This window comes from Gossypium arboreum, chromosome 12 (genome assembly GCF_025698485.1).
Source record: "Gossypium arboreum isolate Shixiya-1 chromosome 12, ASM2569848v2, whole genome shotgun sequence".
NCBI lineage: Eukaryota > Viridiplantae > Streptophyta > Magnoliopsida > Malvales > Malvaceae > Gossypium > Gossypium arboreum.
The window spans coordinates 2,331,988-2,357,298 of NC_069081.1; the positions used below are offsets into that span (position 1 = coordinate 2,331,988).

Sequence of the window (25,311 nt, forward strand, 5' to 3'; positions counted from 1 at the left end):
CCATTTCCCTTTTTCCACTTATACACATATAAATATTTTCATTTTCTTTTCTCTAAAGCTTTCTCGAGAAAACATAGAAGGAAAAGACTTGCGTCTCTCTCTCACTCTCTCCGTCTCACTCTTCGCCATAATAAGCTTAAAACAAGTAAGCTTTTTGTCTTTAATATTAATTCTTCGCCAAAAAAACTACGATCTAAATCTTTTTCAAATCCAAAATCATGATTTCGTTTTTCGACTTTGATTTAAACTAGTTTCCACTGTTCTTAGCATATAATCATACACGTTTACCTTGATTTTTTTATTTTTATTCTGTTATTCATTGATTTGGACTTTGTTGGAATCCGGCAAAAAAGAGAAACAAAGGGAGAAAAAAGCGTTATTAAGCAGATTATTGATTTCATATAGAGGATGGGAAGAGGAAAGATAGTGATTCGACGAATAGACAATTCAACAAGCAGGCAGGTGACTTTCTCAAAGAGAAGGAACGGATTATTGAAAAAAGCAAGGGAATTATCGATCCTTTGCGATGCTGAAGTTGGATTGATCATCTTTTCTAGCACCGGCAAGCTCTACGATTATGCCAGCTCCAGGTCAGATCGATATTCTTTCTTTTTCTTCTTTTGGTGCATATATATACATTTATGGTATTTATTGCATTTTCTAATGATTTTATTATCTCTACTTTTTTTTTTCTTGTTTTACAATATTTAAATTAGTCTCTATTTTTTCTTCTGAGAAAAGAGACGAGTATTCAGATTTACTAAGAAATAATCATTATACTGAAACCAGGATAGAGTCTGCCACTTTTTTCTTAAATGTAGGAAACTGAAGGTCTCCCTCTCCATTGTTACTAACATGCATGCAAATTTTGGAAGTTTAATATTATAAAGTTATACTGAGTAATTCAAAAACATTAAAGACATTGCATGTGAAGCATAAGTGTTTCATTTCTTCTAATAAAATGATATACACTTAAAAACATTTTCTCGGAAACAGATTAAGCAATATTTTGAAATTCTTTTTTAGAAGCATGCTTAGAATTATAAACTGTAAATTTAAATGGATTGGAAAGCAAAACTGAAACCATATTTGGTAAGAATGTTTATCATAGCAGTTGAATTCTTTTACCTATGGAATTGAAAACTTCCTAAAATATTATCTTTAAACTAACTGAGCCTCTCATTTGTCTTTGAAAAGCATATATCACATCCTCTTTCATATCACCTTAATTGGCTATTCTAGCTCACCTTCTTTTCTTCCTCAATTAAAGGAGTTGCATGAATATTCTTATAATCTTATTATAAAGAAGATATATTTATGTCATTTCTTTATTCATTCATGAATTGGAGAAAACGATATGAATAGATTGAACAAAGATTGGAATGAATCTTAGTATATTGTTTGTAGACTTAATATTACAACGTTGTTTTCTGCTTTCTTTGTGGCATTATGAATAAATTTGATATTACATCATGGAATAAATTATATTAGGATCTTCTTAAAAGTATAATTTTTAGGCACCAAATAAAATAGTAATGCCACATCATTAAATTTTAAAAATAATAAAGTATTATTATACACTCATTTATATTTAATATATTCTTCAACTTAATTTAACTTTAATTAAATTACTTAAAATAATTATTTTAAATTATAAACAAACATATTTTATTCTTTTACAAATTTTAATTATTTTATTTTTTCATAAGTTAATATTTTTATTTTTGTGCAACCACTTTAAAAAAAATTAGTAATTTTTGTGCAATTTTTTCATGTCATTGACACATAATTTTGGTAATTATTTCATCTTGAATCCTGAACCTTGAACTTGAACCCCAAATCTTGAGGTTTAGTGTTTGAGTTTGAGACTTAAGATTTAGGGTTCGGTTTGGGTTTTGGGTTTGGGGTTCAAAGTTGAAGTTCAAGGTTTGAGAGTTTGGGATTACATGTTTGGGTTCAAGGTTTCATGGTTCAGGGTTACAAATTATGAGTTCGAGATTTAGGGTTTGAGGTTATGGCTTGGGGTTTTAAGTTTTTGGTTCATGGTTTGGGATTCTAGATTTAGGGTTCATGGTTTGGGATTCTAGATTTAGGGTTCAAGGTAAAAAAATTATCAAAATTATGTTTCAATGACATGAAAAAATTGTTGAAATATTATTAAATAATTGAAAAAAGACTATGAATAATGTGGCGAAAAAGGTCTATAGAATAACTTCTCTATTAATGAGTGTATAATAATAATTTCATGTCTTTAAAATTTAATAATATAGCAAAATTTTATTGATACCTAAAACCTTTAACTTTTAGGATAATCCTAGTAGAAGTTTTCCTTACTTTATAACTTTCATTAGCTCCGTTCTATATATACACACATATATATTATTTTGGTATAAAAAGTCGAGGATTTTTGATTAATTTGCGGGAGGAGAATTCAAACTTTACTGTGAGTAGGATATCATGTACCAATCATTGTGCCAACCTCTTTGAGTTCAACCAAAATTGTTTATTAAGCATCTGAGATTACAAAACTAGCAAAGTATAGAAAAAAGTTCCATTTGTAATTCAAAAACAAATTAAAACAGAAAATTAAGTTCCTGCCACCTGAAGAATCTATACTTGTAGATAAATTAGAGCAAACCGCTATAATACTCCAAGCAGAATGGAAACAATAAAAGAATAACAAAACCTATATATATATATATATATATATATATATAAGTATATGAAGCATTATCAAAATGAGCTCAGCATGCATCTGTATAGTATTTGCAATATATAAACGCCTTGTTAACATAGTCTTATATATTTATTTTACCAAAAAAATATTTACAATAATTATGAGTCTTTCTTTATCCATGTGAAGGATCAAGATTTATAATAATAATTATCTTATTTCACCATCAAAATCATTAAAAAATCAAGATTTATGGTAATATGTATACATGTGCATATTTTATTACTTAAATCATAAAACGATTAAATTATTACAAATTTTTAAATCATAATCGAGAAAGATAATATTCCTTCATCTTTTCTTCACCTACCCCTGCCATAGCATTTGTTATAGGACATTGAAATCAAAATAAATATGAGTATCAAATAATAAAGTAAATATGATATGAAGTATCAAATCACATATATTAGATTTACAGCCCCAATAAATCATATTTATGGGGAAGGATTAATTTATACCAGTATAAAATTAAAATATTTTACACATTTTAGTATATTTTTGTACAACCAATATTTTAGCGATCCAATCATTAAATTTATTCATGTAATTATAATTATCATGCATGTAAAATTTTAAATTAATTCGATATCTCTATCTTATCAATTTAAAATAGTGTATATATTAATATTTATTAAACAATCAACTGTTTTTTATATAAAACAAATAGTTAGAAAATTTTAATTTAGATCGAATTTGACATGTATGGTTTATATGAATTGAATATAAAATATAATTGTTGGATCATTGAATATTAATCATACAAAAAGATATAAGTGGATCCTTCCTATTTATATAATTATCAAATAATGGTATATAAATATTATTTTTATATTTAGCGTTGATTTTTAAATTGGAAATCATTTCTATTTAAAGTTCATTTAAATTAATTTGAATAAAATTTGCTTTAAAATTCTTATTAAAATAAAAACCTATTTCTTATAATATTATTTCTTTTGTTTAAAATTTCTTATAATATTTTAATTTGATATATATATTTGAATTACTTCAATTATTAGTTTTAATATACTATTTTTGAATTAATTTTTAACTTTTTGTTTATATTATTTGTAAATATTTTAATTTTAAAAATTAATAGAAATTAATTTAATAGTTTTAATTATTAAATACAATAAATTCATGCATTAGGATAAAACTAGTAATTTTATAAGATGGGGTATCTAAGCATGCATATAATCATTAAAAATAAAGAAATAACAATATATATTTTTGATTTCTTCAAACATATAGTTGAACCAAAATAGAATGGGGGTGTTTTATTTATAAAAATATATAAATAAAATAAGTAAATATGAAAAATAAAAATATTTAATGAAATAAATAATATATCTGCACGTTGAGTAAAATTTAAAGTAACTTTAAAAATGAAATAAAAATAAACGTATTTATGTGCAAAAAAATAAAAGTATTTGATACATATTAATAAATGAGAGGATTTACTTATACCGGTACAAAATTTAATTGGTTCTACACTCTTAACTTTTATACAATTAATATTTTAAAAACCTAACCTTTGAATTTATTAAGATATTTGTAGCGTTATGCATAGAAAATTTTGAATTGATCTAATATCTCTATCATATCGGTTAAAATATTGTTTATATTGAATTTTTACATAAAATGATTAGTTAGAATTTTTTTCATTCATGATTTACATAAATAAAACATAAAATATGATGATTGAATTATTAAAATATTAATAATATAAAATATTAGGAAAAATGTAAAACTATTTAAATTAAATATTCAAAATTAATTATTTTGCTTAATGTTCAAAATTAATTTAATCAAATAAAAAGATATCGAAGAAAAAAGTAGTTAAAAATGATTTATTGAATATCCAAACGGATGTAAGAAAATCATTTTGAAATTGGGATCAAGTTCACTCATATTTTAACATTCAATTACATATATTAATTTTCTTTTCAATTAGATTAAATTACAAGTAAAACAAAAATTTAGGCTGACAAATACATCAAGTTAAAAATACTAAATGAACATAATTATTTAGTATGATGTTATAAATTTTGAGTTGATATCGAGTTAACTTGTAACATCAACTCGATCAACAACATTATTAATTTATACAATTGACGGTGGTAATAAAATGTGCATAATAAAACTAAAATGTATAAAAAATCAAAATAAAACTTTTGTAGAGTGGTAAATTTAAGGTTTTACTAATGTAATTGACGTAGGTCTAAATATCATTATATGCGTATTTTTTTATAAACAAAAAGATACCATTGAATAATATAACTCATTTTAAATATGAAAAATATTTTTGTAATTTTTTTAACCGAATTAATGTAAGTAGTTAAAATTATCAATTGTAATTAAATTATTGATACATATTACCAAACATAGAATAAAATTAAAAAATTCACATTAATACAATCCAATTGAATTGTAGCAAAGTGGTAGTTAATTTTCTTGAACAATTTGATTTTCCCCCTTTTTTGATACACAAATTCTTTTTTTTTAAAAAGGATTTGTTAGAATTCTTAACTACCACTGTGAGTAATAGAAATTAAAATTGGTTGATACTAGGCTTCCTTGATAGGATCAAACCAAAAGTTTAATCAATTTATTGAAAAGCCAGCTTTAAAACCTTAAAATTTTAATCTTCTTGAATTTTCATTTAAGTTACCAAATCATGAATTTAATAGCAAAAGCTAAACAAAAAAATCCATTTAGCATGATATTTTGCTATAAAGAAATTTATTTTCAGAAGTTGTGAAAAAATAATGCTAAATGAGATTAATTAGTACATTATTAGTAATTTTCTCCTACGAATTGTTCTTTAAATAATGCTAAATGAGATTAATTAGTACATTATTAGTAATTTTCTCCTACGAATTGTTCTTTCCCCATGATGGATGAGGTTTTTTTTTTTTTTTTGGTTACAAAGAGAAGCTAAAGAACTAAATAATCACAGTGATTCGTCTCTCCCAAGCCCTTCTAGCTAAATCTTGCTGTAGTATCATCTCTGTGCTTCTTGGTGCTTCATCAAAGAAATATAATTCCAGTGCCATGCCATACATTAGATTAGCCATATAGTTTGCTGCCGCATTAGCTTCGCGATATGTATGCTATAGCCGCACCTCTCATCTTCGAGTAAAAAGATCCTTGATTCTTCGATAAAGTGCCATATTAGATGTCTTAAACTCTCTGCATCCCATGACTCGCAAAGTCTCCAAGCTATCTCCCTCCACTATAACCCGGCTGATCCCCTTATTCCAATGTAGAGAGAGACCATCATATATCGCCCAAAGTTCGACTTAAAGAATATACTTCAACTGCCTATGCTTCTACAATACCCCTGCAGCCAATTGCCATGATCATCTGTTGGCTAAACCTTCTACTGATAATATTTAAATAATTTAATATAATTATACATGAAATATAAATTTTAAAATTTTTTAAGTAATTAATAAATTATATGTAAATTCAATGATACATGAAATATTTTAAAATTTTAAATATAATGTTAAATTATTTTTAAATGATTTAATATAATGGTATTTATAAATAATAACTTGAAGCCAAACCTTACGAGCTAGTGAGCAATCACAAAACACATGAATGAGGCCCTCATTGTTGAATCCGCAAGAATGACATGAAGCATCTGTGGTTATGCCTCACCTGTAGCTCACCCTATTCGTCGACAATCCGTCCAAATTTTGGCGCTTTTGTCACTGTCAATAATCCATCCGAGATTCCTACATAGTAGAGGACAAATTTTAACTAAGGACCTCCATACAAATAGATCATTTAGATTTCTCTATATTCATCGGACACTCTTCAACAATCTTGTATTTTGATCTCATAACAAGTACCCATAGCGATCCCTTGTTGGTCGCAAAGTTAAACTCGAACTTCATTAGGAAAGACTCATTTCGCTGTTGAAGACTATGAAACCCAAGGGCACCGTTTCTGCTTGGTTAGCAGCAAGAATTCCAACTAACAAGTGTCAGCTTCTTACTAGACTCTAAAGAAACCCAAATAAAGTTTCAAGCCGACTTTTCATTTCATCACATACCCCTCAAAATCATGGTAGACTACATAAGTTGGGAATAGTCATAAGGACAAATCCAGCTAAAGTCACTCTCCTAGCCATAGAAAAAAGCATCGCATCCCAACTATTAAGTTACTCGAATTTTCTTAAGAAAAAAATTGAAAGTACCATTCTTAACTCTCTGATGAAATAAAGGCATACCTCAAGTAATTTGGGAATAGTCATAAGGACAAATCAAGCTAAAGGCACTCTCCTAGCCATAGAACTTGCATGGAAGAGGTTGTTATGCAGTTCATTATGATTTGCATCAGATTCTTAGGGTAACCTGCATCTATTAGTGAATTCGGTATAAACTTCCACTGCAATCAATCATAAGCTTTCTCTAGATCCACTTTTAATAGTCATCCAACACTTTTTGCCTTGTTTTGTTCTCATTAAATGTATTACCTCTTGGGACACCAAAATATTATCAGTGATGTTCGTGCCAGCCACGAGACCAACTTAAGCTGTTAGCAATGAGTTCCATTACAAGCATATATAACATCATACAAAGACTAATGGATTAGAGTTGAACAAGGGACTTCGAATTTGCAATCTTAGGAATTAGAACCAAAAGGGTCTTGTTCAGAGACGATTCCATGGTATTAGAACCAAGAAATATAAATGTAATTTCAAGATTCCGCAGCATCCCTCTTTTGATGATTTTGTCAGCATACTTCAACGTAGGAGAGTTTGCGTGAGAATTTGAGCTTTAATTCTCACGCTAACTCTCATATGTCCTACCTTTTTTTTACTTCTATTATTTTTAAATTTAAGCTTTTTACCAAAACTTTTAACATGATAGTATTTTTATAATATTATTAGTTAGTTCAAATAATTAATATTATTGAGTACTGAATTAAAATTTTATATGATTTTTTAAAAAATACAATTCTAACAAATTTTTTATTTTTCCATGATAAATTGAAATAAGTGTTTTTTTTTAAACAATCCATATTAGATATCGAAGTTATTAAGGGTGCTAATTATTTAGCTAACTAATGAGATAGTTTGTTTTCCTCCATTTTTTAATTATAAGTTAATGGTAAAATTGTAGTTTGAATTGTTCTACTATGATCGCACTTAGGATTTAATTTTTATATTTTAATTTAATATAATTTAATCTCTATTTTTATAATATTATTAATTGGTCCAAATAATTGACTTTCTTAACTATTCACATTAAACACATAAAAAATTGTCTTCAACATTTTAATTTAATAATCAAAGTTTGAACCATTTTGATTAAATAATGATATTATATGGAGAAAGCAAATCATATCAAATTAAATATATATATTAAATCCTAAATATAAATAGTAAGATTGTAATTATAATTTGATCTAACACGATCTTATGTCTAGCACGATAATTTATCATTTAATTCAATAAAAGTTTGATTTTTTAATTTTGTTTTTAATTTAATTAAATGGGTATAATATAATTATATGTCTATCCAAAGCCATAGCAAACTAGTAATAATAACTCACGAAATTCGGGTGGGCGCATAGTCCTCGTTGGCTCCCGATTAGGACATTCAAGCTCCATGAAAATATCATATAATTTTAGGTGTAGCAAAAAAAAAAAAAAATCTATAAAAGATCACGCTTTAACAGCGTCACAAACCTTTGATGTGAAATTTTATTACTGTAAATGAACATAATAATTATCCATATATATTCTGTGCTGCCTTACTCCATACAGAAGTGCAGTTGCAGCGGCATCCCTGAGATATACTGACGTTGGATTTTTCTTTCTTTCTTTTTTTGAAAAATCAGCATGAAATCTGTTATTGAACGCTACAACAAGGTTAAAGAAGAACATCACCAATTACTGAATCCCGATTCCCAAGTCAAGGTAATTTTTCCATTCATATCTAATATGATTAGAGATATTTTTTTCTTTTCCTTACTTTTGGTTACATATTTTTCGGCATGTTGTGTTACAATGAATCTGCAAAAGAAAACATCCTGCACGTAATGGGTTTGTAGGCTAACAGTCTTGAGGTTTTGCTTTGTTTCGATTGGTTTTCACTTCACCTACTTTCTCTTTAGATGAAACGAGATGTTGAAAAAATATATAAGAAATTGAAAGAATAAAGAAACATTGCGGCAATGGTAGTGGCTTAAGTAGATCAACTTAGTAAGGCCGGGCAATCTAACATACATACATGACTATAAATTAACTCCCTATATACATATACATATATATATATATATATATATATATCAATCTGCCCTGCTATGTTCTCTATTTGTGTATAATAAGTTTGTATATATAATATTTTAATATTTAACTATCAATAATTAATTTAACTCTTGTGACAGTTAAACACAATGTTAATTGTATTTAGATTCTATTCACTTCAACCATAAAGTATGACTCTGTAAGCTCTTGTAATGTTAGTAATAATATTAGAACTTTTTTAATATTACAAGTAATGAGTGACATCTAGCAATACATCATTACTACCTAAGTTACAAGAACTCGTGATTCGACATAACTTTTCTTTGACAAAATTTTCATGTATTATATCAATTTATCATTTATATCTAAATTGGACACAAGTCATGGAATAGTCACACTTGTATAATTCAATCTCATATTTCTTAATATTTTAGTAGACTACAATAAACAAATAAGTGTGATATCTCATATCAACTTATTTGAGTATGATCATGCATTTTTAGTCTCACTCCATCAAGTGACCTAAAATATTGCTCTTATTATGTAAGAGGGGCAAATCTTATCTTGATCAATTATATCTCACTATATAGATTGTGGCATATCTAACATCAGTCTTTATAGTACAACTTGTTACGGTAGACGTTTGATTGTATCAAATATATGACTCACAATGTTGGGACATTGATGATCTCAAGTCTGAAGATCATATACGCAGTTATCATTATGAGTAATGTTGTGACTATTACATAATAATCTAAGAAACATACTCATAGCGGGTCAATCAAGTATGTTATTCTCTAACACATACTTATGTCTTAATTTTGACATCTCTATGTCAATAACAACACTTTATCATCAATCAACGACACATTAGTCTCAATGCATTATTATTATTCAAACTCACAATAATACTTTACTAAGGACATTTTAAGAATAATCATATTATTCTTATAATTTTATTGTTAATTAGTTTATTTACACACACACAAAAAGAAACTAAAATAACAACGGCAATGTCTTATATTAACAAATAAGGTAAAATGAGTATCTGATTACAATAATCTCATGATTAGTCTTTGGGTATACTCTAATATTATACTCATCATAAAGTTTACAAAATTAATATAAAATCCACTTAGTCCTTATACAAGCCATTTCAAACTCTTCTAACACAAGGAAAATAAAACTAAATTCTCCAAGTCTTTCAAACCCCACACGATAATGTGATCCTTCGAAGATATGCTTTCTAGCTTCATGAAAAAAGTCATCCACCTACGCTTTCAAACCACAAATGTGTTAAGTTTGAAGAGCTTAGTATATAAGGAAATTTGTACCTTACTTTATATTCTTATTAGAGTTGAGCCTTTAAAAGCATAATTCAGTTGAGTCACTTATTAACAAGGATTAAGAGTCGATGTTTTGTTAATTCATCACTAAGACTCAACTCACTTAAGTATGGTTCATCATTTTGCTAACCACTTAGCTCATCTTTCATTACGTCATGCTTATAAATTCATTTTAAGATTCCTCTTTTCTTGTTTTGCACATAATAATTAACACGAAGCTCATTTTTACTATCTCAATTACTAGATGTTTAACCATTACCATTATACCATTATACCATTTCTTGTTCAGTAGCTTCATTTTAGAGCTTAATACTTTTTATCTAATTTATAAGATAGCAAATTTATTAATACTTTCATTTTCACTATTTTATACAGTTCGCCCTTAATGAATCTTATCATCAAAATTTTTATTGTAGCACTTAGCCCATTGTAAACACTAATAGAACTCAGATATTCTATATTCCAACCTATCACACCATATATTTTGCATCAATTGTGCATCCAACTTAACACACCAAACGCATATAGGTCTAAGGTGCACCGAAGTGCTATGCCATAAGGTATCACATCATCATTCCAGAACACATCATCGTTCCAAGGTGCATGCATTAATCATTGTAACATGCCAATTGTACCCTAACTATTCTACTAAGCTTACTAAAACAAGTCACTTAAGAATCACTTGGAACAATTTCAATTATTACAACATTAAGGACTTACATACACATCAAGTTTCACTTATAACAAAATCATTTTCTAATGTTCATTAAGCAATTTATTATCATTTCATAATCAACCCACATATTCCTTTTATATCTAGGAGAGGTCTATCATCAACACTCATCCATAATTACTATCAATAATCATTTTCCATCAAGTCTCAACAATCATATATATATATATATATATATATACTTTTCACTTTTACTCTTATTAACAAGGTGACCATATCACCATTTCTCATTCTTATATATACAATTAATCTTATTATTCAAATTTTCACATATAAGGTATTTCACCTCGTTGTCTCAAATTACTACTTTTAATTCACTTATGACACTTAATTACATTTTATTTTTTACATAAGTTATTATATAACACCATGGCACTGATGTTCTTATAGCATTTTCTAACTCATTTTTATACCATCAAGCTAAGGCTTAATATTATTGCTACAATTCCATTATTAAGTCAAGATTTTCACATGTTAATATACACATAGTCACTACACATATTTATTTCACTAATTTATTCAATTTCAAATTATAATTTTGAAAAAATTAGGAAAATTTAAGCGTACTTATCTTTTTAATGAACTAAAATTCGATAGGAAGATTTTCATCACTTATCTTCTTTTCCTTATCTTAAAAGTAAAATTTTCAAAGATACATCTTAACTTTATTATACAAGCTCAAATGGCTTTTACATACCTAAAATTAAAAATATATATATCAAAAGTTAAAATGATGAAAACATAATTTCTTAAAACTTTTGAAGATTTCTCTTTCTAGCCAAAGCTTTATCTCACTAAACCCATGAAACCCTTAATTTGGATAGAGAACATAATGCTGCAAAAGTATTTATAATTTGATTTTTTTTTTTTAATTGGTTTTAGTAAGAATAAAAGTTTGGAGATTGAAAATTGACATTGATTTGAAGTATATTTTAGAAAAATGTGCTAAAAATTTGATTAATGAAGGGTTGAAACAGAGGGAAAAAATGGGAAAGATCAGCTTGTAATCAATTGTTGCATTGATAAAAATTGATGCATTGTTTACAAAAACAAGTAAGCTTAAATAAGCTAATAATAATAATAATAAAATAATTATAATTTAGCTTAATCTTGTAGCTAGATTCGTATAACTTTCTTCCTCATTGGCTGATTTCAGTCTAATCACATGCCAAAAAGTCTAATAAAAAATCATTATTATTTTTAGTGCAAGTTGGCAACTTGTAGACTAAAGAGCTCGCAGGTATGAGTTCGCCTAATAGAGCTTGCACCTTTGATGTCGTCATAGGTTTGGTGAGCTCGCAATCTTGGTGAGCTCGCAGATATGGTGAGCTTGTAGTTTTGCAATCTGGGTTCGTCAATACATGGATGGTCATTTCACAACACTTCTCTTTGACCTCCATGTTGCGAAGGCCAATATTATAACATAACTTTTCAAACCTCATCTTTCCAAGAGGTTTTGTTAGAATGTCAGCCAACTGATCTTGCAAACTGCAATGTACCAAGGTTATTTCCTTAGCTTGTTCCATTTCTCTTACAAAGTGATATTTGATTTTGATGTGTTTTATTCTTCAATGAAACACTGGATTTTTTACAATTGCAACAGCAGATTGATTATCACATATAATCTCTGTTGTTGCTTCTTGTTTCAAATTCAAATCATTCAGCAATTTCTTTAACCAGATGGTTTGATTTACAACTGTTGTAGCTGCAACATACTCAGCTTTAACAGTTGATTGTGCCATTGTTTCTTACTTCTTCGAGCCCCAACAGAACATACTCGATCCTAGAGTAAAGAAATAACCTAAGGTACTCTTCATGCTTTAGTAGATCTAGCCCAATCACTGTTTGAATACCCAAGTAGCTTGACATTTTCAGTCTTCACAAACTTCACTCCATAGCTTAGAGTTCCTTTTATTTATTGCAGAACTCTTTTAGCTGCCCTATAGTGGTTCATGTTTCAGCAATGCATGTATCTAGACAATCGACTTACTATAAACATTATGTCAGGTCTGGATGTTGTCAAGTAAAGCAAACATCCTACCAAGCTTCTGTAGCTTATTTCATCAACCTTCTCAACATCTTCATTGCCAGTGAGCTTCTCACCTTGAACGATAGGGGTGCTCGCAGGTTTATAATTCTTTATGCTATATCTTCGCAGGATTTTTGTTGCAAACCCCTTCTGGTTTCTGAAAATTGCATCGCGAGCTTGGTTCACTTTTAGACTAAGGAAGTATGTCATTTTACCTAAGTCTGACATTTTAAACTTATCTTGCATCTGATCTTTGAATACAATCACCAGTTCAATTTTGCTACCAATCACAAGTAAATCATTAACATATAATGAAATAATGAGGAGTATTTCATTACCAATTTTCTTGATATATAAAGTGGGCTTGTTGATGCTTCTTTCAAAACTCACATTTGTCATATGGTTGTCAATTCTTTCATACCACGCTCTTGGTGCTTGTTTCAAACCATATAGTGCTTTATGCAGTTTGTACACCTTGGTCTTGCACCTAGGTACTGCAAATCCTTAAGGTTTCTTAGCATAAATTTCTTCCTTCAAAAAGTCCTTTAGGAAGGCTAGTTTTACATCCATTTGATGTATCCTCCAATCCTTTTGAGCTGCAAGAGTTATTAGCAACCTTATAGTGTCTAACCTCTCAACAGGGGCAAAGGTTTCAGTGAAGTCACTCTATATTGCTGGCTAAACGCTTTTGTAACCAACCTAGCTTTATATTTGTTGACTGATACATCAGGATTTATCTTGGTTTTGAACGCCCATTTAACACCAATCACTTTCTTATGAACTGGTTTGTCCACAAGCTCTCGTGTTTCATTTTTGTTGATCATGGTGATTTCATCTTTCATAGTTGTTCATCATTCAGTGTTTTGAGCAGCTTCTTCAAAAGTGACTGGTTCTAGCTTCATTAGATTACACCGTTGATAGATTTTAGTAATAGACCTGGTTACTAATATCGGTTGTTCATCAATTACATCATTTCACTTTGGTCTCTAGTGGCTCGCAAATCAGGTTTTAGACCCCATTGTTCACACATCTCCTCCTCTATTGCAGTCTAATTCCAGATTTTTCTTTTATCAAACTTCATATCTCTGCTTATGATCACTTTCTTAGTGAAAGGATTATAGATTTTATATCTTTTTTTAACACCGGAATATCTAACAAATATCTCTGACTGCGATCTACTGTCCAGCTTACTTCTTTTCTCTTCTGGAACATAAACAAAATAAGTACAACCAAATATTCGTAAGTGTGAAACAGAAGGTTTAAAATCATACCAGGCCTCAAATGGTGTCTTCCCTTCAACAGCTTTAGTAGGTAGTCTGTTTAGCAAGTAAAGACTGCCCAAAATTCATTTGGCAGTTTACTTTCAAACAGCAAGCAGCGAGCCATGTTTATTACAATTCTATTTTTTCTTTCACTTACTCTATTCTGTTGTGGGGTGTTCACATTGCTTAAATGATGATTAACACTAGACTCTTCGCAGAATTTTTCAAACTTCTTTGAGGTGTATTCTGCCTCATTGTTTGATCTTACCATTTTGAGCTTACAGTCACTTTGGTTCTCAACCATGGCATTAAATTTGAAGAAGATCTCAGCCACCTCAGACTTGTTTTTCATAAAATACACCCAACAGAACATTGTACTATAATTGATAAACAACACAAAGTACCTACTTTCATTTAGCGAACTTGTTTTCATGGGTCCACAAATGTCAGTATGTACTAAGTGCAATTTTTCAATGGCTCGCCTGCTGTGTTCGCAGGAAATGGAAACCTCGCCTGTTTCCCAAGCTGGCACTTCCCGTACATCTTCATGGTCAATCATATTTAATAATTTTTTAACCAGGTTAACATTTGACTTAAGGATTTATAGTCAACATGTCCCATTCTTTTATGCCATAACTTGGTTTCATCCAACAAGTTGGTATATGCTACTAAAGTTACTAAGTTCTAGTTGACAACAAAGCTTCTATGAACTATTTTTGTTGAAATGACCTCGCATCCACTTGGATCAAAGATTAGGCATTTGTTATCTTTGAATACCACTAAATTTTTTTCAAGCAACTAACCTACACTCAGTAGATTTTTATCTATGTCAGCAACTAAAAGAACATCTATGACGAGTTTGGTACCTGATGCAGTTTTAATCAAAACATCTCATTTTCCTATTGCTTCAATGTACTAGTCATTTCCAACTTTTACCTTGGAATGGAACCTTTTGTCAATGTTTTTGAAGATGCTCACGTATGTAGTCATATGACTTGTACAACCACTGTCAACCAACCAGTTTTTTCTTACTTTTTTTAGGGATCGCATGATGTTGCGAAGTGGTCTTCACAAGGGGGTTCGTAGGATTCTGCGAGCTGTGCTTCGCATGAGGCTGCGAACATTAATTCTTCTTAGCTTGCTTCTACAGTCTGTGCTTGAGTATTTTATTTTTGTGCGTACTCCTTATTTTTGCACACCCTTTCTTCATGGCCAAACTTCTTACAGTTTTTACATTGAGCATTAGGCCTGAACCAACATAATTTCTCAGGATGACCCAACTTCTTGCAGCGCGAACACGGTAGATGTTTTATCTTTCCGCTATTTTTTTTTACTTCTCCTTCTTATCTGACTAGCTCTTTTTTCCTTTCTGACTTGAGGATCTCGCAGCTTCTCTGTTTCTAGTTTGAAAAAGCTCCTTTGGCGTGCCTTTCTTCTCTACTTGCCCTTCTTTGTTCTAGGGCATGCAAATTATTGATTAGTTCTGAGAGTGAGATGATTGATAGCTCTCTTGAGTCTTCCAGTGAAGATATTTTTTATTTGTATCTCTCAAGAAGTGTGGTAATTACCTTCTCAACTACTCGACTATCCGTGAACTGGTCACTTAGCAGTCTTATCTGGTTCACCACTACCATGATTCGATTTGAATGTTGCTTCAAGTCTCTGCTTCCTTCATCTTGAGGTTTTCAAAATCTCGTTTGAGATTTATCATCTACTACTGCCTTGTCTTCTGTGAACCCTGGAACTCCTCCTAGAGCTTATCCCAAGCTTGTTTGGGAGTATCACAGGCAATGATTCTTGTAGATATCACAGTTGAAAAACCTTTTTGTAGGCAAGACATCACCTTGTGTTTTTTGGCACATTACTCACTGTGTTGTTTCATTTGAGCTAGTGTAGGATTTAGTCTCAACACTGGTGGTTCTATTTCAGCATTTACAACTTCCCAAAAATCAAAGGCTTGAAGTTATCTTTTCAATTTTACTACCCAAATATGGTAGTCTTCTCCTGTGAAAATAAAGAGTGGTGTAAAGTTTTCTGAAGACATTTTTATAAAACCAAGCCCTCTCAGAGGCAAAAAAATGGGAAAGATCAGCTTGTAATCAGTTGTTGCATTGATAAAAATTGATGCACTATTTACAAGAACAAGTGAGCTAAAATAAGCTAAAAATAGTAATAATATAATTACAACTTGGCTTAATCTTGTAGCTAGATTCATATAACTTTCTTCCTTGTTGGCTGATTTCATCCTAATTAGCTGCCAAAATGTCTAATAAAAAACCATTATTGTTTCAATGCAAGTTGGCAAGTTGGCAATTTGTAGACTAAGGAGCTCGCAGGTATGGATTCACCTGACAAAGCTAGCACCTTTGATGTCTTCAGAGGTTTGGTGAGCTCGCAAATATGGTGAGCTCATAGTTTTGCAATCTAGTTTTGTCAATGCATGGATAGTCATTTCACTACAAAATAGAAGAAGGGAAAACTTTCCTATAGGGAAGAGAGGGGGACTACTAGTAAGGGGAGGAAAATATGATATTTTGTCATCTTTTTCCTTTTTTTTTTATCTATTTAAAAGTAAGACCAAGTCAGAGTTAGTTAAAATTAACACAAATGTGTAGTCCGCATTCAATCCTCATATTTTAATCATATTCAATGACTCAAAATTTATTCCAATAATATAATATCTCATCATATTATATTTGAACACAAACTTCATGAAAAATAACTTAAATACCCTTGTATAACTTCTTTTTAACCTTTTATTACTTTTCTTTTTATTGACTTAACACTTCAAATATCTAAACTACTTAAATTACAATTATATTTCAATATTATGTCGTTTAAAAGATGGAGAGAACTAATATTAAAAAAAGCAATGATAAATTTGGCCACTAACGTTTACATGTTTTGTCAAAATGGCCCTAATTGTATTTTTCAATTTTTTCCATTAACATTTGTTCTTTTTTCAAATTACTTTTTTAACATATTTGAAAGTATCGTTAAAAAGTTAACGAGGATTATGTGGATTTTCATATATGAAATATTTTAATGAGATATAATTTATTACTTAGATAATCCAATAAAGTAATTACATGTGGAAAATAATAAAATAACTAATTAATTAACTAAATAATTCTTAATTTAAATAAAATAAATATAATTATCTAAAAAGTTTCAAAATGAATGCACACATTCAGTATTTTTTATTTGATTTATTATGTGTCCTTTTGAAACCTTTCAGTAAACAAATGTATACATTCATTTTGAATTTTTTAGAAATAATTATGTTTATTTTCTTTACATTAAGAGTTATTTTTTAACGATAATTTTTTCAATCTGTTAGAAAAACAATTTGAAAAAAAAAACAAAGGTTGATGACAAAAAAAGGCTAAAAAATACAATTAAGGTCATTTTTTGACAAAATATGTATATGTTAGTAGACAAATTTGTCATTAAGCTAAAAAAATGGAGAGAATTCAAAATAAAAATAAAAATAATTTAGCAAGCATACCGAAAATGAAAAGCCAAAATAAAGGAACCCATTTTTTGCCCTTTGAATATCTGAACAATGAAGACAAACAAAGAGTCTAAGAAGCTGAAACCTTGCTTGAGGGTTCATCGAACGATTACCAATGGGTATCGACTCAAGGATAGTATGAAACTCAATTTGGATTTTTATTTGGAGATATTGGGATGTGTGAGATTGAAGAGGAGATAAAGAGACATAGTTTGGTCTCAATTATTGGTCGAATTGGAAGCTTGACGACAGACGAATGCACGATGGATTTTTCTTGTTTGTTTGATCTCAATTCTTGGTCGAAGTGGAGGCTTGACAACTTGCTGCTTTTTTTTTCACTGTCAATTCGACTTCCTCATAGTTAAAAGAAATGGAAAAGGTAGAAAAACAGGGGAGGAACATAATAGAATTAAAAAAATAAGTTAAAAATATAAATAAAAAATAAATTGCTAAAAATGAAAAAATATGGAGACCAATTTCATAAATTAACCTAAATTTTTTGTTTGAAATGATAATTTAACATGCCACATCAGCTTACCGTTTTGCCATTAACAGAATGTTACAAATTTCAAATATAAGTAACTAAATAAAAATACCCATGGTGTGACTTACCCAAAATGAAATTGAGGAGAAATAACACCACAAACTTAAACTTTAGCTACGTATTAGATATTAGCTTCAGCGGGTTATTTATAGTACCTCTAAACCTAGAAATATTGTACGAGGAAACCTTGCAACATGATGAAAAATGAAAACCATCCAACGCATAGGTACATCATGTCCAACAGAACAATCATATCATTCCTTCACAATCAAAACGCAATTTTGAAGATCTTAGAAACCATCACACCAAAGACAGGACTAAACCCTGCAACCCTTCAGAGTCTCCATGATGGTATTTTGGTGACATCTCAAGTGACTAAAATAATCTCCTCCTGCATCATTCATCATCTTCATGAAATAGCAAGAGTAGAAGCCAGAACTTTTCTGTTAGTAGAAGAGATTAGCTACAGCTACTAGGAGAACTTCCAGTAAGAATTATGATAACGACAGACACTCATACTAGAATCTCCTAGGCAGCTCTTGCACACCAAAATTTAAAAAGCCAAATAGTAAAAATTACAGCAACCACCTATCAGATACCTAAAAATATTTGGAAGGGCCAACAGATATCAAGCATTCTTATCAAATTATGCTTGATAGAGTTTGTAAATGATTAAGAAAATCAAACTCATGCTTCAAATTGTAGAGTTTCCTTTGTCCCACAAAGATACTTAAGCAGTGATACTCTCAGAAGTAACGTTCCGAACAAAAAGCTTATAACTTTCCTTTACAGTACCCAAAGTCACAATTGTTTTTAGACTACACCTGCAGGTTATGTCCCATAGACTCCATTACTAGTGCTAATTACATCCTAAGTGTAAGTAGCCACCCTCTACTCTAAATCTAAGGAAACAATCCTATCAGACTTTCAGCAAAATCAAATACTAGTTACTCAAGCAGGTCAGTAGGCAATCACCAAGTTCCCTTGATTCGTATTACTAGATCAAGTATCTCTTTTTTTGTAACACCCTCAAACCCAGCCTGGAAGTTTAGAACGAATCTCGAAAGTTACATTGATCACCGAAGTAATTATAGGAAAATTTTACAAAAAAATTATCTCAAATTCCATTACAAACACATTTATATCTTTGAACGAAAAACATTTAATCTTTTAGATTTCAATCAAAAATATTATAGTTAAGTTTACTTTATGAACAAAGTAAGATTTACGAGGAAAATAAAAAACAAAACTTGTATCACAGATTTTATAAACCTTTCAGTTCGTAATAGTATACCAAAACGGGAACTGAAAAGAAGAACTGTTAACTTGTTTTTAACCGTGATTGTCTGAGATCTTCACATATCGAGTCCAGCTACCGAAACCAAGCGTACCTGCAAGCGGAAACACTAAGGAGGTGAGATTTACGAGCTCAGTGTGAGTACAAAAGGTGACAAACAACGGACTTATAGATCAAAAATCCAAATAACGTAATAGTTAAGCACACCAAATTACGCACAGAATACCCAACAGATAAACCTGTCAACGATCGATCTAAAAACACTTATCATCATAATCCAAAATGTCATGACGCTAACACCAAAATTCACGTAGGATCAGACATAATTATTATAACGAACAGACAGATTACAGATAAGGAACTCACATCCAAATGCGTATGAATGCAATCAAATATTAAAATCCACCCATCTAGCCAAAATACCACTTCATCCCTCGATCACACCCCAAAAGAGTTGTTTAAGCTCATCGAACCAAACACACCACTAGGACCTCGGAAGGCTCATCCAACCCTACACACCATATATGTGGACTAACCGATTCAGATAATAATACATAGCAAGGCTGGCGTATATGTAGTACAGTGCAATGTTGTAAACTGCTGTTCAGACATGTTGCAGCTTAAACTGTCAGATCAGATAATGGTACGCAGCAAAGCTAATGTACGTCTGATGCAGTCTGATGGCAAGTCTGAATAAGTTCTTGATACAAGCGCCGAGTAGATTTGAATCAGTTTTTCTTCTCTTCACAAATAACCCCCAAACTCCTTTATGCAAGTGCATAAATGCTTACAATCTCACAGAAACAGTGAACACATCGACAGACAGTCAGACAAAAACAGATACGCACATAGGATCAGACATCTCTCAAAACAGTCACAAATAACATATAAGCCGAAGCCCAGATCAGAGTCTTGACTACCCTCACTAAAGCCTAGCTAAGGGTCGGTACACACAGACACATTTTCAGATCAATAACACACAGAACTAAAATTGGTGACTTAGGACCACAAAGTCGTGTGCTCTGGCCGTGTGGTAAAGCCTAGGCCATGTGGGGAGTTAAAACACTTGTGTGTGCCCATGGCTGTGTGAACAGGCTGTGTAACTCTCTATCCATTTGTGCTAAAATAGAATGCAAGGCAGACACAACCATGTGAGGGTCTCAAATGCCCGTGTACCGACCAAACATAACCGTGTGTCCATAACACACACCCGTGTAGGATCCCTAAATCTCCAAATTAGCCACACAATTGTGTGGTCAGGCCGTGTGACACAAAATCGCTAAATCCCTAATTTCTAAATACACATTCCCGTATGCCCTAGGGACACGACCTTGTGAAAATTGACTACTTTCCCCAAATCATCCACACGGTCGTGTGGCACCCAATTTAGCCTGAAAATCCTAAATCTCAATTGCACACAGCCGTGCGAACTGACTGTGTGGCGGCACACACCCTGTGGCCACCCCTATGGTCACGAAACCACACCGAAATTGACTGAAATTCTCATTTTCTGGTCACTAAAGCGACCCCTAATCAAAGTATTCCAGGAACCAACCACAACACACTAAATTACAGGTAATTGAAATGACACACAAGCCCTAATTACTTAATTACCGAAGCATGCAAAAAGACTATCGAATTCCACAGCAATTCAACACTAAATTACACAGTTCAGAACACACACAATATCTCGAATTATCCATAATCAATTCAGTATTTCAATAATGGAAAAAAAGAGTTCAGAACCCACACCTGATTCACAATCAACACGCCTCGAACTCAATTGACAGCGGACGATGACTTAACCCGAAGCTTTTATCGATGAAAGAAAAAAATGTAAACAAACTGATGCAACAAACACAATCTGAGAAGAAAATGAAAGAAAATTGTTTGTGCGAAAAAAATTAAAAGAAAAAGAAAAAGAGGAAAGAAAAAAGTTTGACAGAGGAAAAAGAGAACGTCGAAAAAGAAAAAAAAACTCTCTCTTCCTCTTTTTCAGAATAACAATAAATACAATTAAAAAATAAATAAGTAAATATCTTTAATTTAAAATAAATTGAAATCATATACAAATAATTCCTCAACACACACTCGAAGACTCAAACCTATAACCTCAAGGTATACTTGTAACAGCCCTTAACCCTTATTCATCGCTGGAACAAGGTTACGGAGCATTACCAGACATTTCAGAACAAATACGAACAATTATATTGTAAATACTATAAATATACAATAAAATAATTTATAGCTAAATCATTTATAACACATTCACTTACGATCAATTGCTATCCCAGATAGCTTTTCACTATGTCAACAAATATCACTTGAACCATAATATTGGTTATTTGTATTCAATTCACAAATTCTCGATTCTTACATTTCTATCCATATTTCATTTCATTATTCAATATCATTCATATCAATCAAATTTTCCAATTCATTATATACCCCTATAAACACGACTCGAACTAGAATGGATACACGGATCCAACCAAAACACACCAGTGTGGCACCCAGTGCCTCATCGGATAATTCGAAGTAATAGATTGACACCCAGTGTCTCGTCGGCCTTGCCGAAGTAAGTTGGTACCCAGTACCTCATTGAATTTATCCGAAGTAATAATTTGACACCCAATATCTCATTGACTCGAAGTCAAAGTATCCCTGACCACTTCCAATCCTATGGCATGCCAACTATATCCGACTCAACCCGATACAGTTAATAGGGTTTCAAATTACTTTTCAATTTCCAATCAATATACATTTCAATTCAAATAATCACATATACTCATAATTCAATTCAATTCATTTCATTACCACAATACCAATACTTACTTCAATTCTACTTACCATACATATTAAATAATAAATACAATGACAATTATTAAATTCGGATTATAGAAATATAAACCATAATTCTTGAGCTACTCCTCGTTAATCTTGTCTTTTCCTTTTTTAGCCGAGGTTTCTGACTCAACGTCAGCTACGAAATTAAAACAATTAAAAATAATCAATACAACACAATTTAACATTGAATATTTCAATTTATACACAACTTTTGCCTAAATTCCAATTTAATCCTTAATCAAATCTAACATTATTTTCTTCACAATTTTATTCTTTATTTTCATGCAATTACCACATAAAACCAAATTTAACTCTCTAATTTCACCATAAATCCCTAAATTTCAAATTTTCTCAATTTAGTCCTTATTACTTCAAAACTAATAATTTGTTTTACAATTCAATTCTTTTCTCAATTCTAACTTGAAATTCTATCAATTTAACCCCTAACACTTCAATTTATTCAACATAAAAACTTCTAAAATTCACTAACTTCTAAAATTTCAACATAAATAAAGTAATATTTTGTTCTAGAATTCTAAAACATCAAAATTACAAGAAAAAAAAGCTAAATTAACTTACCAATTAAACCCTTAAATCTTAAACCATAATTTCTCTTTTCTTTTTTTCTCTCTTTCTTTCCCTTTTCCTTCTCTATTTCGTTTTCAATGTTTCTTTCTATTTCATTTTCTATTCTTTTATTTCTTTTAATTACTTTATTTGTTTATTTTATTATTAAACTATTATAATATAATATAATATATTTATACTTAAATACTAAGTAATACTTATTTATTATGTTTTATACATGTGTATATTATTAGTAAATATGTACTCATTTATTACCATAAACTTGTTATGGTTTAATTCTTAATTTAGTCCCTTCACCTTTTTCTATTCGTAATTCAACTTTTGTCCTATTTACAATTTAGTCCTTATACGTAATAACTTAATGAATATTTCTAATAAATATTTACAAATCCATTTTACGAAAACGGAGGCCCAAAAATACACTTTTCGATAATCGTAAATTTCGGGTTGTTACAATACTAACACTCATCCAACCACTAAACCAACAGGCCCATTCTGAGACAAAATCTCGAAAACTAATCCAATTGTTCGATTTAGCCACTGACCCTACTTAAAAATCTCAAAACTCCTAACCCCAAAATCCGGAGTGTTACATTTTTAGTCAAGTTAAATTCATGAAAACAAAAAAAGCTCTACAGCATGAAACTGCATCTGGAAAATTGTTTTTCTGCAATACTGTCAATTTGCTTTAGAATGTATCATGATTCTGTGAGCCCTCCAAGATTTAGGCATATTGGAAGATAGAACACTTAGCATCCATGTGAAAAATAGAACATTGCTAATAGCAATGTATAGCAAGGAAAAGGAAGAAAAATAAAACACATAGAATTTTACGTGAAAATTCTTTCGAAAAAAACACGGGAAGAGGAGAAGAAAATTAACTATGTTAATTCGAATGATACAAGTTTAAAACTTTATACTAATCAAAGTCAAATAAAAGCAATACAATAAAGTTAAAACACCTTATTCTAATCAACATCAAATAGATGATGCAGTTAAAAAAAAATGTCTTATAACTTATGAGCAAATTTTCTGTGGCAGAAAAAAGAAATTGTATTGACCAGAACATTTACGCGGTGATCGGAAAAAGCAGTCCAAACTCCAAATCAATGTCAATGTTCACATTCACCTATGAAATCAAAGAGAAAAGTCATTGCTAGTCAAAGTCAAATAACAAACAAATCAAAGGGAGAGGCATCAATATGCAAATGTCTCAAAAAGCCACAATATGCAAATGAAAAAGAAGTGAAGGTTCGGACAAATGTACAACACAGGTTCTTGGAATCCCTTGCAGATTTGGTGATCGGTGTCGAGCTAATTCATGTAAAATCATAATTAATTCAAAAGATTACCATTTACTTTGCTCTCTTTCCTTCAGCATCTCCTCAACCAAACAAAGGAAAGGAAAAACTTGAGTTTCCTTCTTCTCTTCCCTCATCCATTCCTCAAATTCTCCATTTCGTCTGTATTCTTTCCTTCAAATTAGAGATCAAAGTTTAAAATCCTTGACTGAATCATTATTCAACTCTATTCAACTAAATTGGCATCAAAGAAGAATCTAGCTTGCACTTGAGACTAAGCCTTTAAAAATAATAAGTGAAAATTCAAAAGCTAGATTGAACTTGCAAATTGGTTTCAATTTATGTATCAGACCACTTGGATTCGATCTAGTTGCTATATGAGCGCAACAACAAAAATGAGTTAACTCACAAGTAGTCCACATTGAATTGAGACTAATCCCAAAGTTCATTGACATGTACTTCAATATTACATCACGTGTGTTATTAGTTTACAATACAATACATCACATTCAAGAAATCTGTCTTTCTTATTTAATAATTGACCTGGACTTGATAGTTTTGGCAAAGGGAGGCAGCAAGCTTGAGGCAACAACTACAGTACTTGCAAGACTACCACAGGTACTCAAAACCTCCACTAATTCATTGCTAAAACACTCTCAAAAATATTTCAACTTGTAGATTTAATGCAAGAAGTTAACTAATTTTGTAGATAATACAATACTTTTATCTTTCTAAATTTGCTAAGAATTACATAAATGAATCATGCCCCAACATCAAAAATTTTTAGTAGTAACAAATGGATTACTGTACTCATTTTAGAACTAGATTTCAATGTTCAATTATACTTCCCTTCC

The 25,311-nt window shown here is 30.4% G+C and overlaps 1 protein-coding gene and 1 long non-coding RNA gene across 5 annotated transcripts in view; one reads left to right on the forward strand and one right to left on the reverse strand.

Moving 5' to 3' along the window:
- The window catches only part of LOC108478545 (MADS-box transcription factor ANR1-like), a 27,071-nt gene continuing 1,760 nt past the window's right edge, over positions 1–25,311 (forward strand). For 2 of the 3 annotated variants that reach the window (XM_053023323.1, XM_053023324.1), the window contains exons 1-4: positions 1–145; positions 354–590; positions 8,588–8,666; positions 25,014–25,075. In XM_053023323.1, the coding sequence (XP_052879283.1) occupies positions 409–590; positions 8,588–8,666; positions 25,014–25,075 (323 nt within the window). In that variant the 5' untranslated portion in view covers positions 1–145; positions 354–408. The remainder of the gene's footprint in view (positions 146–353; positions 591–8,587; positions 8,667–25,013; positions 25,076–25,311) is intronic. The other variant, XM_017781007.2, reaches the window with a different exon arrangement.
- Positions 24,023–25,311, reverse strand: part of LOC108478546 (uncharacterized) — a 4,026-nt gene continuing 2,737 nt past the window's right edge. For both annotated transcript variants that reach the window (XR_008276075.1, XR_008276074.1), the window contains exons 4-5: positions 24,509–24,631; positions 24,023–24,285 (exon numbers count right to left, since the gene is read on the reverse strand). This is a non-coding gene — a long non-coding RNA (uncharacterized LOC108478546). The remainder of the gene's footprint in view (positions 24,286–24,508; positions 24,632–25,311) is intronic.